At 35.3% G+C, this 17,371-nt stretch overlaps 3 protein-coding genes across 3 annotated transcripts; all 3 read right to left on the reverse strand.

The window, feature by feature from the left end:
* Positions 1 to 6,256: 6,256 nt before the first annotated feature.
* LOC123310229 lies at positions 6,257 to 9,511 on the reverse strand. Its single transcript, XM_044893679.1, has 2 exons — positions 9,326 to 9,511; positions 6,257 to 7,511 (listed from the first exon to the last, which is right to left on the reverse strand). The coding sequence occupies exon 2, from the start codon at positions 7,047 to 7,049 to the stop codon at positions 6,522 to 6,524; it is 528 nt and encodes a 175-aa protein (XP_044749614.1). The 5' UTR covers positions 7,050 to 7,511; positions 9,326 to 9,511; the 3' UTR covers positions 6,257 to 6,521.
* On the reverse strand, positions 7,442 to 8,664 carry LOC123310251. Its single transcript, XM_044893720.1, has 2 exons — positions 8,430 to 8,664; positions 7,442 to 8,207 (listed from the first exon to the last, which is right to left on the reverse strand). Exons 1-2 carry the CDS (start codon positions 8,525 to 8,527, stop codon positions 7,442 to 7,444), a joined length of 864 nt encoding a protein of 287 aa, XP_044749655.1. The 5' UTR covers positions 8,528 to 8,664.
* On the reverse strand, positions 9,331 to 10,614 carry LOC123310252. The gene is made up of 2 exons (XM_044893721.1): positions 10,419 to 10,614; positions 9,331 to 10,366 (listed from the first exon to the last, which is right to left on the reverse strand). The coding sequence occupies exon 2, from the start codon at positions 10,363 to 10,365 to the stop codon at positions 9,331 to 9,333; it is 1,035 nt and encodes a 344-aa protein (XP_044749656.1). The 5' UTR covers position 10,366; positions 10,419 to 10,614.
* Between the last annotated feature and the right edge of the window lie 6,757 nt (positions 10,615 to 17,371).

The following is a 17,371-nucleotide window of genomic DNA, read 5'->3' on the forward strand; positions in this document are numbered from 1 at the left end:
TGGATAAAAGTACCTTCTTCATGTAATTTTCTTCGCTCCATAGAATGCTTCAATTTTTTTCATCAAAACGAATACCAAAGAAGTTGTCGCAAAAAATCACGATTCACCCTCTAAAAACACCCGTTATAACAATATCAGAAATGTAGAAATGTAATTAAAAAAAATGTATTATAAGAAATACATTTATGCACGAAATTTCAATCTGGTAGAATATACCGTTTAGAACTTATGCGGAGAATTCTTTTTAATTTCATCAACTTTGGAAGTATATATCTTTCTCAATATGCATTTGAGGCCATGAGTTTATATATCAAACTATACCTTTTTTTCAATGTACTATCACCCCCAGAAAGCTGAGTAGGTACACATTTTTGACTCAACCTGTAGATTAGGTTAGACTAGTTGAATACAGTACACTACTAAAAAAGTTTCAAATTCTAGAGGGCCACCACCAAAAATTGGTAAATGGAAAATTTTATAGAACTCCCTTAGTATGGGTTTCAAATTTTCAGCTCAACTCATAGAATAGAGTAGAGTAGAACAACTTTTCTTCTCCCAAATTAAAAAAAAATCGTTTAAATGAATTTTCTCCAAGACTGATGTAGAGTAAAGCTCTTCTAGTTTCGAATTGTTTGATCACAACATGTAAGCATGCCATCACTTGATATTTGATACCGAGTGTGATACATAATAAAATATTGCAGCACCTGATTCCGAAAGCACTTTGACTGAATTTCATACCATCACTTGTTACGTAATGAACATTAGGAAATACAATCGGAAACATAGACAAAAAAATCTTTGATGATCTATCATATTCATTGTAGTATTCGAAATGTTATACATATTCAGTTTTCAATTGAATGATTCAATATTTAGCGTGGCGTGGAAAGTATATATATTAATCTGTATCTCGGTTAGCATGAAAATTCGATACTCTGATGATTCACTCGCATCGGATATTCATTCTTACCTTGACACATAATATACAACTCCCTAATGTTACAACTGCAGCTGCAGGAATGTCCTGGTAATTAAACATTTTATATGTTCAAAAACCATCTCTCTCATGCATAAATGGGTTAATATACCTGAAAAGAACGAAGAAAGTAGAAGGGAAACATAATTGCACAGGCTTTCAGTGCAGATGCAAGACATTTTGGAAAGTCTGAATCAGTTTTCGAGATATGTCCTGAGTATATTCATTCGAGAGATGTTTTTTGTAAGAATGTCATCAAAAACTTTTAGTCGGCATAACTCTTGAACACCTTTATAGGTTTTCGTGGAAATGTCAACAAATAAAAGCATTGGTAAATGACGATGATTCAATTATAATGATTTTTTTATAGCGCGGGTCCGTACTGAGAGTTTTTTTATTTCACATCTTATAAAACACCCTGTACATCAAATTTTCAAAAAGCACAATTATCTCCAAAATTTACACAACATTAAATGTCCTTTCCAACAAGCTTTCCATACAGCACATGACGTCCAATAGACGTCCATTTTATATCCAAATGAAGTACAAACATCCACGGACCTTACATGGAAGTCCAATGGATGTACATTTCTGGAACTTTACTGTACGTTCATAAATGGACGTTTTATGGATGTCCATTTTACTTTAAATAAGGGATGTTGGACAAATATCTATATGCGTTTCTTATTGGACATCTTCTGGATACACAAATCTGGATCTTTATTGTACTATCGTAAATTGTACGATAGTGTACGTCCATTCAACGTACATTTTTGGATCAACGTAAGTTATTCATGATTGTACATCTATTGGAAGTTCGGATCTGGATCTGAATATCTGCTTCCAGAAAGTGTACTTTTCTGTACGACTTCAACAAATGGATGTATCATTTTCTAGCATCAATAATTATTCATTTCTCAACATTCGTAGGATGTACAGGGCCGGCTCTTATTTCTACAATAAGCAATTGTACGTTAATGTACGTCCAGTGGATGTACATTTTTGGATCAACAAGAATTCTCCATAATTGTACATTCCTGTATATCCATAGGAAGCCCAATGCACTTTTAATAAGGGTCGTCCGTCGAACATCCATATACGTACGTTATTGAACATCTTTTGGATATTCAGAAATGGATCGAAATATCTGTTCTTAGAAATTATACTTTTCTGTACGACAACTGGATATATCATTTTCGAGCATCCATAAATTTCTGAACATTCGTAGGATGTTCAGGACTGAATCCAATTTGCACAATCAGAAACTTTATGTTTGTGTAGTTCCACTGATGGATATGCAATACTGTATCATCGTGCATTATCCATAACTTTGGGTGACCAGACGTCCCTCATTGTGACGGACAGTCCGTCAATCGTCCAAGAAGTCCGTACCTGGAAAACGTCCGTCAAAATCTTGAATTTAATTCAGTATTTTTCTCAAGAAAATTTGAGATGGATAATGAAAAAATAAAGTGCAAATTTACGGAAGATCTTCCAAAAGAATTTCCATTCCCCAAAAAAACAAAACTTGATTTTCCAATGTACGAAGGGTCAATTCAGCATTGTATTTGGAGAAATGTTTCAATTTACAAACATAAAAAAATTGTTAATGAAGCGTCTTCCTCTCTAACCAAATATTTCAGACATTCGAGTTTTGGGCAACGCCTGAAGCCCTATTCTCATTCCACAGTGTAATGAACAACCATTATATTAAGATTATAATATTTTCGTTTTTGTGTTCTGATAAACTTGTATTATTTTTCTGTTTTCAATAAAAAAAATTTTAAGCATATACAGAGTGAGTCTTTGACTCGTACAAATATTTTACAGTAGATTCTTGAGGTCAAAGGAAACACTTTTTTCCCTTACCATTTTTTCCGAATCGGCTCGGTTTAAAAAATAGAGGTTGTTGAAAAACATTACTAAATGTTATTATGTTTTCGAGTAATTTGTCGTTTATAAATAAAAACTATAGGTGAAATTCGAAAAATTGGCTACATTGATCGCATGCAATTCTTTTAAAATCTACCTATATCTTTTTATCAGGGCTAAATCGTAAAAAATATTGTACATGAAAATTTTTTTTCTTTTGACCTCAATAATTTACTGTGGAATATTTTTACAAAGCAAAGACTCGCCCTGTATATAAATATATACACATTCACCAGGTCCGTCCGTCATTGACGCCTATGCAGTGAAATTTCCGAATGTTTATATAATGAATAGAGGACAAAAAGAGCTTTAGGGAGTGGAGAAACTTTCTCTTTGGTATTACTTATGACATTTCGGTATTCAGAAAAACATCGATGACGTCACAACTCCTAGCCCCGAAGACGTTATAACTTTAGAATTTTCATCGAAAGTTCGCAAGTTGAGAAATTAAAATTTACCTATTTCATATTTTTTCTCGAAACTCAATGGACATATCATCAAGATCAAGTATCAGTCGCTTTAGTACGGGTCTGCCCTTGCTATGAATATTTCCTCTTTCAAATATTAAGAATGAGGGGATCAATCTATAATAGAAATACCATAGTTCTTTTACATTCCACTGGAAATGCGTTTTGATAATTTGGAAATAACAGGAATGTGTATGTAGTATACTCAATTCACTTTTATTTTAGCACTCGGTTGGCCATGAAATAATTTTCTCAAGTTTTTGTAACTAGAACGGAGTAAGGTTGGCACTCATGAAATGTCGTTAATGTCATAACGCCGTGGCCACAACTAATATTCATTAACATTACAAAAATGACGAAAGTGATTGAAAAAGAGAGAAGACAGGATTTTAGGAGGTGCTATTTAGAATTCAGGTCCGCTCATTTAAATAGTAGGTAACCCTACACCCTATATCTACAATATATCTGACCGTAGCAAACATATTCAATGTAAGCGAATTTATATAATGATTCATCTGAATCTTAACGACTTATATTTTAGCTGAATGTTTCCACAATCAGAAATATTGTGAGTGAAAAGAATGACAAAGAATTTCCTTCTATTGGGAGACCCAAAAAAGTGGTGGCATTTGAGAATTTTATTTTATGGTGAACGAATGCGAAAAGTTACCACCTTACAGGATTTTCGATGAATCTCATCGTGGAATAAATAGATAATTATTATTATATGAAAGTATTAAAAATAAACTTCCATGAATGCGATCCAACCTATAAATTGTTAATTCATGTGTTCCTCTTGCCTTGAAACTTCCTTTAATTCTTTCGACTTCCATCGATGCAAGATGATTTTTGTTGAAGAATTTAACATTCTTGTAATTATCCGTTAAGTCCTCCGAGAGATTCCCAACTACTGCATCATATGCATGTTGATTTTTTGGAAATCTACAACTGATGTAAGGTATTCAACTTTTATCCAAAGAAGATAACCAACATTAACTCTCCTGAAGCTACTGCATATTATCTGTCAATAATTTCGAGACATCTAGAATTGAATCAAGCTTACAGGTATACATTTAATCTCACTTATTTTTGTCTAGTCTTTCCAATTTTGTGAACAAGATTTCAAAATATTCATATACAAGGTGTTGTTTCGACTCGAAACCTACTCATTAAATTTTTTCGAGGCGGACCTGAAATGAGAAATTTTTTTATTATGGTAATCGATAGCATTCCTGACATTGAACATACGAATCAAATATCACAAAATGTATGGGGTGGTTGATAAGTTGAAATTAATTTAAAAAATTGAGAAAATTAGTAAACCAGTTTGTATCATGGTTACAAAGAATGGTAAACCATAATAACCATGATTGTATGCGAAATTTCCAATAAATCACCCTGTATGATAAAATTTTTGACATTTCTCGAATTAACGATAGCTTAGGAAATTAATATTTAGCATATATCAGTAAATTGAAGATGGAGTCCTTTGACGTATTTGTCCTCCATTCATTCGAAAAATGAGCCACTATGATGACTATATTACTTTTCAACAAATTTTCTCGTGAAATAGTCATGTCGAATACTAATCGACATAAAAATTCAGGCTTAATATTCAAGGATTTTGTTGTTCGGCAAATTCGTGATTATCAACATTCGCAAAATTGCCATGCACCAAGCTTTAATATTACAATCGACAAACTTTGCTGGCAAAATTTCATCTCTAGTGCTTGTACATATATGAGAAAACCATTTACATTCCTTATGTAAATAGAAATGCTTCTGCAATATTTCTGGTTATAATACTGAGAAGAGAATATAGCACAATATTCTATAAAAAGAAAATGAGATAATGAAAACGTATTCAATCTTTTTCGCAGGTGATCATTGTTTCTAATTTGCAGGAATTTCGAATGATATATAGTGGAATTTGAAAAAACGCAATTGGGATTAATTAAACGTGAGAAATACATATTTCTATATTTGAAAACTACAATGCCAAGACCGTCTGGAAGGCAACATTAGTCATAATATCAATTCCAAGACTGTCTTGGAACTGATATTTGGGTCTTGGAAGTCAACATAAGACATAATGTCAATTCCAAGACCGTCCCGGAACTATACAATTGTCTTGGAACTAGCCGTTAGCTGATCGAAAATGTCCTGGAACCCGACGTTAGTCATATATATATATATATATATATATATATATATATATATATATATATATATATATATATATATATATATATATATATATATATAGTTATAAAGTGTTAATACCACCTCCAAAATAGTAACTCGTTTAACGCTCTCACCTCATATATATCGATGTCACCTCCGATTTCGGAGGTGACATCGTTTTGCCTTGTTTTTTAGCTTGTTAGATTCAGGAGGCTTCAGGGATCAACATATCAAAAAATCGTTTTGAGGTCACAACGCACCCCGTTTATGTACTGAACAATCTTTTAGTTCGAGTGTATATCACTGGCGCTAGTGTGCCGAGCTGTATATAGAAGAATTGCTCTGCGGGACTCTTTGCTGGTTAGCACCTCCGAAAATGGCAACGTTGTACCGTACAAGCAGATGTAGACAGGCGGAATATCAGTATACGGAGGAATTAAGTAAATAGAGGCGCAGCGCGCTATCTCCTCCATAATTACTAGATCAAATGAACTTACCTGAAGTTCGATCGTAATTATATGAGGCGTCCAGTCCGAAAATATCACCTAGAATACCATGTAGTACGTGTTGTCATGTACGCGCGCACAAGGTTTAAAGATTCAAATCCCCACTCCGCTGCTCCATATCCCCGCTGTATCCATGCCCAACTCCTCATTACTTCAAAGATTTTTGGCAATTCCCAGGGCAGGGATTTTGGGTAGGGTACTAGGTGATATTTTCGGACTGGACGCCTCATATAATTACGATCGAACTTCAGGTAAGTTCATTTGATCTAGTAATTATATTTCGGCGTCCAGTCCTCAATATCACCTAGAATACCATGTAGCTGTTTAAAGATATAGGAATTGCCAACTCATAGTAAAGTAAACGAAAGAAAATTGTGATTTATAAGGTTTTATTAGAAAATTAAAAAATTTAGGCATTAAACGAAAATGTGATTCTAACCTTCCGAACTATTATTATTTGAATACAGTTTCCATAAATGTATTTTTTTCAGCTAAAGGTCTATTATAGAATTTATTGAAGATGCGGGAGGAAGAGCTCCAGCCGGCAGATCTTCTAATTGCGTCTAGAGGAAGGCCCTTTCTGAAGGCATCTGAGGTGGAAGCATGTCTTGTAGAATGAGAGTTGTACGAGTCACTTATTCCAGATGCTTTCAATATTTCTTTCACCCATCTACTCAGCGTTTGTTTTGAGGCCGTTCCATGTGGGCTCTTGTAGGTGATGAAGAGGTTGTCATTTTGCCTAACAACCTTCGTCTGTAAGAGATATTGTTTAAGCAAGGAAGCTGTGCATAACCTCGACTCTTCTTTGAAATATGGAAGGTTTATGAAGGGTTGAAACCTCCCTGGACCTGAAGTCTTTGTATGATCAGGGATGAATATTTTGATGCCCTCCTCGGTTTCTTGGATGTTTGAACATTTGATGAGAGATAATGTCTGCATCCTCTGGCCCGACGCTAATGCTAATAGAGTTACTAATTTCATCGATAAGGATTTTAGATCAGAGGATGTTGTGTTGCGCAGGTAATCTAAAACCTGACTAGGATCCTACGTGGTGTCGTATTTTGCAGTAGGTGGTCGTTTACGGAACACACCCTTCAAAAAACGTTTTATATGGGGGTGATTTCCTATATCGTTCGGCATTATTAAGGATAGGGCTGACCTGTGACTGTTGAATGAACCGTAGCTATTATTAGATGTCTCCAAAAGGTTCTGTAGAAATGCTAAAATATTGTTAGGGTTTCCATCAAAAGGTGAAAATTCATTCTTATCGCAAAAATTCCACCAATGTTTGTATGTGGTATTGTACTGATTAATGGTTGAAGTAGAAAGTGAGCCGAGTATTGTATTGATTGCCTCCCTGGGTACGCCCTTCATTATAAAGGCTTTCCGGATAATCTCGCGGCCACCAGGGTAAGTTGATCTGCCAGAGGATGAGCTGCATTGCTGTAGGGAGAGATCAATAAATTACTCTTTGGTTCAAAAATTATTGGTGATTGTGTGATCAACTTGAGAAAAAGCGGGTACCAAGCTTGGGATTTCCAAAGAGGTACTACAATTATACCCTCAGCTTTTTCTTTTGAAATTTTCTGTAACACTCTGCTAATCATGGCGAACGGAGGAAACCCATAGAAGTATAAAGCCGACCAATCCAAAGTGAATGCATCTACAGCGTATGCCCCGGAATCCCTATACCACGATATATATTTTTTGCATTTATAGTTATTAGCAGAGGCAAATAAGTCAATTTCGGGAGTCCCAAAATTTCTTTCAATTGTCTTAAAAGCGTCATTATTTAATGACCATTCCGTCTCGGGAGGTAGAATGCGTGAAGCCCTATCTGCCTGCCAATTGTCCTCCGATTTTATGTATGATGCGAATAACACTACATTTTTCGTTTCGCGCCACTTCCAGATGAGACGAGATAGCTCGTTCAATTCTGGATGCTGCACGCTGCCCATTTTATTTATGTAAGAAAGTGCAGTTGTATTGTCCGTTCTGATGAGAATCTTTTCATCGAAAGAATGTTTCCCGAAGAATCTCAGTCCAAGGAATATCGCCTTCAACTCTAGATAGTTAATGTGCTTCAATTTATCTATTCCTGACCACCAGCCATGGGTGCTCTCACCCATGCAGTACGCCCCCCATCCTGAAAGGCTAGCATCGGTGAAAACCTCTAAATCAAATTGATCATTTTTCAATGAATTTTTCGAAGAAAGTATGTTATGATACCACCATTGCAAGTCCGGTGTCAACTCTTTCCCAATATACATAAAACTATCAAAATTTTCGTTATTCTTGCCAAGAGCAAGAAATTTAGCCCTTTCGAACCTTTTCGTGTAGAGCCATCCGTATTTGACGGCCGGACAGGCTGATGTGAGAGTTCCGATAAATTGCGCAAACTCTCTGATTTTAATTACCTTACGTTTCTGAAGGTTCGATATTTTCTCAAGGATTCTCATGCGTTTTTCAATCGGAAGTTCGATGGAAAGGTCCAAAGTATCGAAAATGAAACCTAAAAATTTGAATTTGGTTTGCGGTTTCAGAGAACTTTTTTCCTCATTAATAATGAAACCCAAGGAGTGTAGTAGTCTACAGGCTTTAAAAACGTTTCTAGAGCACTCTTCTTTTGAGATTCCCAGTATTAAGAAATCGTCCAAGTAATTGACGCATATGATTCCCTCGGAACGTAGTGTTTGAATAACTGGTTTCATCAATTTAGTGAACGTATAAGGTGCCGATGACAAACCAAAACATAAACAGTTGAACTCATATAAAGTGTCACGAAAAAGAAATCTCAAGTATTTTCGGTAGTCATCATCAATAGATAGAAGATAATATGCGTCTTTTAGGTCAATGGTGGCGCCATAACAACCCTGAGTAATCAAGCGTGACGCCGTTCTCGTGTCTTCCATTTTGAAATGAGGGGCACATACAAACAAGTTCAAGGATTTTAAGTTCAAAATGAAACGTTTTCCTCCATTCGTTTTATTAGCAAGAAAGAAAGACGATCTGAATTCTCCTTGCAAAGGAAAACATTTCCGAATGGCATTCAACTTCAGTAACCTACTAATTTCCTCCTGAATAATTTGTTCTTCAGATTTTGAAAATATTTTCTGACTAGGGATATTCAACTGTAAAGGTTGACTGTTGAAAGGAATTTTATAACCTTCAATCCAGCTAAGCACAACAGGGTTTGAAGTTATTTTCTGCCATTCCTTAATGAATAACTTCAAGCGACCAGCTAGTCCCTCACTTACCTTAGCTAACGACGGTTCTTCCAGTAGTCGTTCTGGTGCTTTCTCGGTTCCTGTTTCTGGTTCTCCCAACGTTGATATCTGGAAGATTGCCCTTTTTTCTGCCTCGTCTCTTCCAGAAGACGGACTGGGCGCCTGTAGTTTAAAGTGTTCTTGGTCGGATTGGGTTTGTATTTAGTTGACTCCCCCCCTTTGCTAGTCGCTAGAATGCGACTAGAATCACTCAAATAGGTTAGTAGAGTTGTCTTGTACTCTTCAGGAATATTTTCCCTGTTTGCCAAGATAAGGTTCATTCCTTTGCCCAAGGCACATAGACCTTTGCCAACCTGGTGTTGGATCTCTGTATAAGATCCATCTCGAGCAACATTTGTCTTCGAAAGGATGGCTGCGACTTCATTGTTTAATTTTGGAGGTGCTAATAATGTGAGGTTATTAGGCATTTCATATCTCTGCAGGAGGTTTTCGATTTCCTCCTTCTTGAAACCTTTCACTAAAATATTTTCCCAAACGGGGGCTATCGCGCCATGTAATCCAAATTGGGTTTCCAAATTTTTATTACGATCGCTATTTCCGAGAATATGTAAAATATTCTCTGACAGCTCTTCCTCTAGTGTATCCTCATCCGTATTCAAATCTAATACGTCGTCTGTAGGTTCTGTAACACTGTATGCATCTACGGAACCTACTTCAATAGGGGGTGTAGTTGCGAAATTGTCCGTAGAATCTGCACGAAATCTACGTGACACTCTGGAGGGAGACTTACTGTGTCGTCTTTGCTCCAAATGTTCGTCTTTTTCCACCCGTCGAAGTTTCTCTGCACGAGAAAGCGATCGGTCATTGGAACCGTTCTCTGCACAAGAACGAGTACCTTTCTCTGCACGAGAAAGAGAGCGGGATCTATGTTTGCGTTTGCCATCTTTGTCTCTACGGCGATCGTCTAATCTCTTTTCCAATTGTTTAATACGTTTCAGCAAACGCTTCGAACTAGATCTTTCCGACGAGCTGTCTGAACTAGAGTCCCGTTTATGCTTGGATTTTCCCATGCTGTAAGAGAACCCTGAAATATCTAGTTATATTTCAGATGATTTCCACTTACGTGTCTTCTCCGAATCGAATTATTTTATACGTCGTATTCCGTTAGTTGAATCGACAACCTCGTACGCCGAGCACAAGAAACACAATGAGGAGTTGGGCATGGATACAGCGGGGATATGGAGCAGCGGAGTGGGGATTTGAATCTTTAAACCTTGTGCGCGCGTACATGACAACACGTACTACATGGTATTCTAGGTGATATTGAGGACTGGACGCCGAAATATAATTGCAATCCAGGCGGCATATTTCAACAATTGTTATCGCATTCTTTTGTAGGGGAAAGAATCACGTGAAAGAAAACCAATCTTAGCTCTCTCGAATGGGATTAGGACTGTATACATTTCATCGTGTGTATCTATGCATCCGTTGAACTTCTTTCATCTCAAGCTAACACCATAATTCTGAATTTGGCGATTTAATTACTTACTTGAAAACAAATCGATTTGAATCTCGTACATAATAGTGATTCTTTCTATGAAAATGATAGATAATACCACTCATTAGAATAACGAATAAATCAGTAATGTTCTTAGAACATAGAATAACAGGAAGGAGCTTTTCTAGGTACACCTAGAGGTAAAATATATCTATATATACTATGAAGAACTTTCTTTCAGCTCGAACTTTCGATATTCATTTATATCAACATCGATAGCACTACAAAAAGTGTATCACTCACAAGAGCGTAATGCTCTATGTAGGGAAACGGCTTAAATGGATGATACCAGATAGGTTTTTGTTAAGAATGTACAACTACCTGCAAGATAACACAACAGGAGAAAAATTATTCATTGTTTCAAACACTTGTTAAAATACATATCGGGCTAAAAACCCTGAATCTACGCCAACACGAATCACGAATTTGTACAATTGGAGATATTTCAAGCTATTCCGTCTCTGGTTTCTGCATGATTTTATCGGGCCAAATGTTGCCTTGTTTCGGCCGGTTTGATAACAACTGATAGGAAATATTGACGAATTTTCAATAAAGTGTGAGAAATTTTTGAATTTCTTTTTCCTATTTTCTAATGAATAACCACTGATATATCTATGGGAGATGATTCCCCAACATGAGGGTTCCTCAAACAACTGAAGAACAGAAGAATCTTCACTTGGAAGGCCGATCCTAGTCGAAAGACCTTCATGGTCATAAGCAAGATTTGGAATACTATTAATTCCACTACTGGGTAAACTGAGCTTACCTTCACCCACCTGAAGATGTTATTGTGTCGTGGTTCAAAACTAATTTTGTAAAATCGTATTATCTATTTTGAATTCAATTGTGGATCTTCATCCAGTATCAGTCACATCAATTCAATATATCTCTATAATTCTGAATTTGGCGAAATAATTCATTACCTACCTGAAATAAAACCATAATAATATTGATTCTTTCTATGAAAATTATTTATATAGATAATACTTCCTATTAGAATAACGAATAATCAGAAATGTTACATTGCATATAAAAAAATGAGCTGTTCAGAGAAAGGAGAATACTTTTTGGAAAAGAATATTCAGAAGTACAGGCCGATCCTAAGGCGTGCCGAATTCCTTATGTGCCGCTCCGCCCGCTCCAAAGACAAAAAATATACTTTTTTTTACATATATACGGTGTCCCAGATAAGATGAAAAACATTTTAATGTGAGATAGAGAACCCCTCGAGGATTACGAAGAACCCCCACATGTAGTATCTAAGAGTTCTAGATTCTGATTTACAGGGTGTTTTTCAAATTTAAATGGAAATTGAAACCACTCTATCTCCTGAACGGAGATATTCATCCGAAATTTGATATGAAGATAGCTTCTATGAGGTTCCAGAAACTGATTTTTCGTCTTGATAGCGACAATAATTTTTTCTATCGTGTCGATATTCAACATCCTATTGATCTCATAACGAAGTGAATTTTAAATTTTTATGGATTTAATCAATTGAATCACTATTGAATGTTAATTTTAGTTTTCATTTGATCGACTACTTAGATCAGTTTTCTGAAGAGTAACTCGAGGATGGTTCCTCAACAATTATTTATTTTTAAGTAATTTAATTGGTAAAAATAAAATATAAAGTGATCGTTTTCATCCCATGATGAAGTGAATTTTATATCTTAATGAATTGCATTAAAGAATTAATTGTTCCTACATCTTTGGTTGCAGAGATGATTTTATTTGATGTTATTTTATAGAACGCACCGCACCTTTGATTTTTTTTTGTATTGGATCAAATGAAAATTGGAATAAACATTCAATAATGTATATTTAATTGATTAAATTCGTAAAGATTCAAAATTCATTTCGGTATGAGAAGAATAGAATGTTAAATATCAACACGAGAAAGAGCTTATTGTCACTATGAAGAAATTGAATAAATAAATTTTATAGTTTACGCAGATATCGAGAAATCATGAAATTCATTGGGTGATTTCGCGAAATTTTAACGACAACGACTGTCCAAATTTACTGTCCTGCAAATAGAATGATATTGATTGCAGTTTTCTGGAACCTCATGGAAACTATCTCCATTCCAAATTTCGGATGAATAGGCGATTCCGTTCAGGAGATAGAGTTGTTTTAATTTCCACTCCACTCAAACTTTAAAAACACCCTGTAAATGAGAATCTATAATCTCCCATTTGGATGATGATGTCCCTGCCCTCCGACATCTTCTCTACAGATTTTTATGTTATCTAATCTACACAATAAAAATGCAATTTACATTTTTAAGTACACGCATGCAGTAACTGTAGGAAGCATCATAATTGAACCCTAGCCGTTTTTGTTTTTACGACCACGCGATTCTATTTCAAAATCTGGTAATTTTTACAAACCCTAGACATTCCTATCTCGAGTCCCTATCGATAACGATAATTGCTCTCAGATGGTGGTTTGTTCGATCTTTACATCACGTTCTTCTGAAGCAAGCATTCTTTTGTTTTTCTTTTTTTCGGTGAAAGGGAACAAGGAATATTCGATTTGACAAGATTGAAAAATTCAGTTTCATTTAATATTTTTCGTCGTCTCATTCAAAATTTGGATAATTGGAGTTAGAAAGTAATACTCAATAATTGACACTGACTGACAAATGAAGGTGGCTGTCTGAGGCCATCCCTTTTATTTGGGCGACCGCGTGCCGGACAAGCGCTGCATACCTGCTAGGATCGTCACTACCGTAATAGATAGTGATGAATATTCAATGAGAATAAGCGATTCCGAACATTTTCAGATTAATTCAAATTATTTCAGAATCGCGATAAATTTTACAATATAAAAGAAATGAACGTCGGCCGAACCCAATGTTGGTCATTGATGTGTTATTCCAGATCGAACGCTCTGTATATTTTCTTTGAATCGGATTGCTCAATGATTTTGAGGAATACTTTGCTCGGAAACATCTCTCATATTATCGATTATGTTTGAAATATTGGATTTTCCCGAAAATTTAGAGAGGTTGTATCATCTTTCTGTGTTAACTTTTTTAGTGATGTATCATAAAGAAAATTACCAATTATATCGAAACAAGTGAGATTTTATGAAGAATTATTCAAAACAGATTTCATTTTTCGATAGATCATAAAGGATGTAAGGGAAAAATTAAACAAAATTGAAGTCTTTAGAAGGCCTCGAGTCAACATATTTTGAAATTGCAACCATGTTTTTGTCAAGACATGATGAATCTACAAAATGAAGTTAATAATATAAATACATTCTCGGATACATATGATTGATATACAGATGATTGGTTGGTAAATTCCCAAAAGCTATGATGAACAGCGGACACTATGATGGAGGCATGATGAAAGGAGAAAGACAAAAGTTAATTTAAGTATTTTCGCATGCTGTTTTATTATTCAAAATAAATGATTCTTATAATCAACAAATCAGGTGCAATTGACATTTTTGTTTTGGTCTTCGAAACTAAACTTCTACTATCCAAAATAAGTAGGTACATAGATAAAATATATCTATATACAGGATATCTGTGAACAAATGCGAAGAACTAAGGGAGATGATTCCTTAATGAAAATAAGCGGGGGTAGTTCCTATAAATTTTTTTCCAAATCGACAGCCCTTCCAAAATACAGCCTTTGGAACTTTGGAAGGCGATGACGAGTTCACAGGTTTTAATTTTTTTTTACAGAAGCACTGAGTAGATTGTTACCAGTTTCAACTTCGGCAAGCTCGTAGTTTAGGCGGTAAATTGCTATCGATTTTTTCAATGTGTCTCTCCCTTAAATTCAAAAATTTCTGTGAAAATGTTGAAATTTGAGTTTTTATGCTATTGTAATAGAAGTATACGAAACTAGCAGGTCGGGGGGATCCAAGATTTCGGGCCGATTCACCTTAAAAAAACATAATAAAATGAATTTCGTGAATAACTACCGAGGAGAATCCACTATTCTCCACTATAAAAAATTAGTATTATTCCAATAATATACCGACTTAATGAATGCTACGTTGCTATTACTATAAGGCCCGGTTGATCACTTCAGGATTAGGCCGAGATTTAAGATGATCCTAGATTGATCTGACAGAACTGAACTGAAATGTCAAAATCAATCTAGGACAAACTTTAATCCCGAACTGAACAACTGCTATACATGTAGAGTTTCGGATTTTGCGAGAATCTACTACTTTTTCTTCAAAACAACAACTACGCTGAAGGAAATGTGATTGACTGTTAGCGACACGGAATATCAACCATCTGAATTCTGTAGTCCATACAAATTTTTTTGAACTCTCATCATACTAATATAGCAGTCTGATACTGAAATCCGTCATTTGACAAAATGAGTTGTCAGTCATAGACTGACCAACATTTTCGAAAGCTATTGATCTATTAATTGAATCGTTCTATAATTGGTCTTAAATTGACAGTCATATTGTGAACAACGATATGCAGCGGATTATCTAAACACGAAATAAATTCTGAAATGTTTCGGATCATGAGGTTAATTGAATAAGTATCTTGTTCGTATCATTTGTTGAACTTCATTATTCTAAATATTCTTCAATGAATGAAAATATAATATCAACACACATAATTGATTTATTCGTCATCAAATAATTAAATAAATCGTTTCTCGAAAAGTTTCGAGTCTTGAGGCAAATATAATATTGAATTATTTACATCGTTATTTGTCGAACTTCAAAGTTCTGAATGAATTAAAATCTAAACTTGACAATATACGAGACAGTTTTCGCAAGAGTTTCAATGAAATCTGAAAATTTTCATCATTCTAGAGCATTCTGGACATCAATAATTCTCGAATCGTCCATGGCATAAATTCAATTTTATCCAATATAACACGCAAAACGAAATGTTACTCGAACTCATCTTGAGCAATTCGTTCCTAAAAAGCTCGAATCAGGTAGAGAAGTTTGAACCCTTCGTATCAGCATTAACACGTGTTTTGCAGTAAACAGATGCCGATTTCATTTTCAACGGGCAATGTAACCAGGGTCGGGGGGATGAACCAGAGTCTCTGGATGAACGTTTCTTACAACAAGAAGAATTTGAATTTTCATATGAGGGTGAGGCATTTGTTTCAAAATTTTCAGAGTACAAGGAGTATACAGGGTGTTTCACGAGTAAACAGACAAATGAAAACCGTGAATTGAGGGCATTGCGCGGAGTTCAAAATCACCCCATATACAGGGTGTCCCAAAACTAGTGAATCAAACGTCACACCACGATAGAGTAAACCAAATATTATCGAATGACACCAACATTAGTTCAACGAAAACGTACCGTTTCCAAAATAATCAGAATTTTATTAAAACACCTAAAGTTCCCGATTTTCGAACTATTTTTCTTAATAACAGGGCCAGTTTGTGAAGAAGGATATCGATTCTAAATTATATTGAATTAAGATTATTGTTTTATCTCCCCTAATTGAAATTATTTTAAGTAGTTAATCGATAACTGTAATAAATAGGAATATTGAAGAGATATATATGCTGGTAGAATATTGGGCTAGGAAATTCTTTCTCGGGCTCTCAACGTTCAAGATAATTGAAAATAAAGGTTTCGATGACAAGCGTATGAATGATATTTTTCCAGTAAGAAGATAAGTATCGAAGAAGTAGAGTTTCATGTCGGACTTGAGGCTGATTTTAAGTTAAAAGGAAAACGGTTTAGCTTAGATAATAACTCGCCCATAAGAGCTTATATATCAATTCAATATTCGAAGATAATTGATTCGGCGTTGTAAGAATTAGCAGGCTCTTGAGTTTTAACCGGCTAATTCAATTAGTTCAGAAAAATGCAAGGTTAGCGCGTCGTAGAATAATTCTGGATACACCCACGAGAGGTGGAGAGGAAATTTGGGTTTTTGGTCTAAGAAGGGGAATGATAAAAAGGAACCAAAATAGGGAAGGGAGTCAGTGGGAAGTTGGTCGAAGAAAATATACGTCGGGAAGACGGAAGTAGAATCCGGGATTCTAATAGAGTAGATTTGGAAGTCCGAAAGTAAGTTCGGCAGTCCGAGAAATTTAGAAGTATTTTTTTTTCGGAGTTAGGTCTCAAAAAGGGAGACGGGTACAAGCTATTCGGGGAATAGTGTAAGAGATCTAGTACCGTGGTTAAAGTCAGTCAGGGCGTAATAATTGCGTTTATTTGTGATATAAATCGGATATAGGATTTTAGGAATTTTGGATAGAGTCGAAACGAATAGCGTTAATCGTTGACGACGGAAAAGTGCGGGAAGTGCGGTTGAGTGTAAAGAATTCGCCGTACTGTGCGAGGAAAGTCTGGTGATCGAAAAGTTCACCAGCAACCCCAGGCGAACGACGGTCGCTGGTCGCAGAAAAAGGTAGAAGGTTCCAATTTTTATTTGTCCAGAGTCCTGAAAGCTCCTCTAAAATTCATCTGATTTTTGATCATATTTTTATTGTTGTTGTGAAATTGAGAAAAGAGAATTTTTTAATCCAAGATTTTTATCGATGAAATTTTA

The sequence above is a fragment of the Coccinella septempunctata genome, chromosome 3 (assembly GCF_907165205.1).
Source record: "Coccinella septempunctata chromosome 3, icCocSept1.1, whole genome shotgun sequence".
NCBI lineage: Eukaryota > Metazoa > Arthropoda > Insecta > Coleoptera > Coccinellidae > Coccinella > Coccinella septempunctata.

What these genes read in the sequence shown, in the direction of transcription:
- LOC123310252 (XM_044893721.1), bottom strand. Translation starts at nt 10,365, where the DNA reads ATGGGAAAATCCAAGCATAAACGGGACTCTAGTTCAGACAGCTCGTCG.
- LOC123310229 (XM_044893679.1), bottom strand. Translation starts at nt 7,049, where the DNA reads ATGAAATTAGTAACTCTATTAGCATTAGCGTCGGGCCAGAGGATGCAG.
- LOC123310251 (XM_044893720.1), bottom strand. Translation starts at nt 8,527, where the DNA reads ATGAGAATCCTTGAGAAAATATCGAACCTTCAGAAACGTAAGGTAATT. An exon ending in ACTCTCACATCAGCCTGTCC is followed by an intron (nt 8,208 to 8,429) that starts GGCCGTCAAATA and finishes TTCAGGATGGGG; the next exon opens with GGCGTACTGCATGGGTGAGA.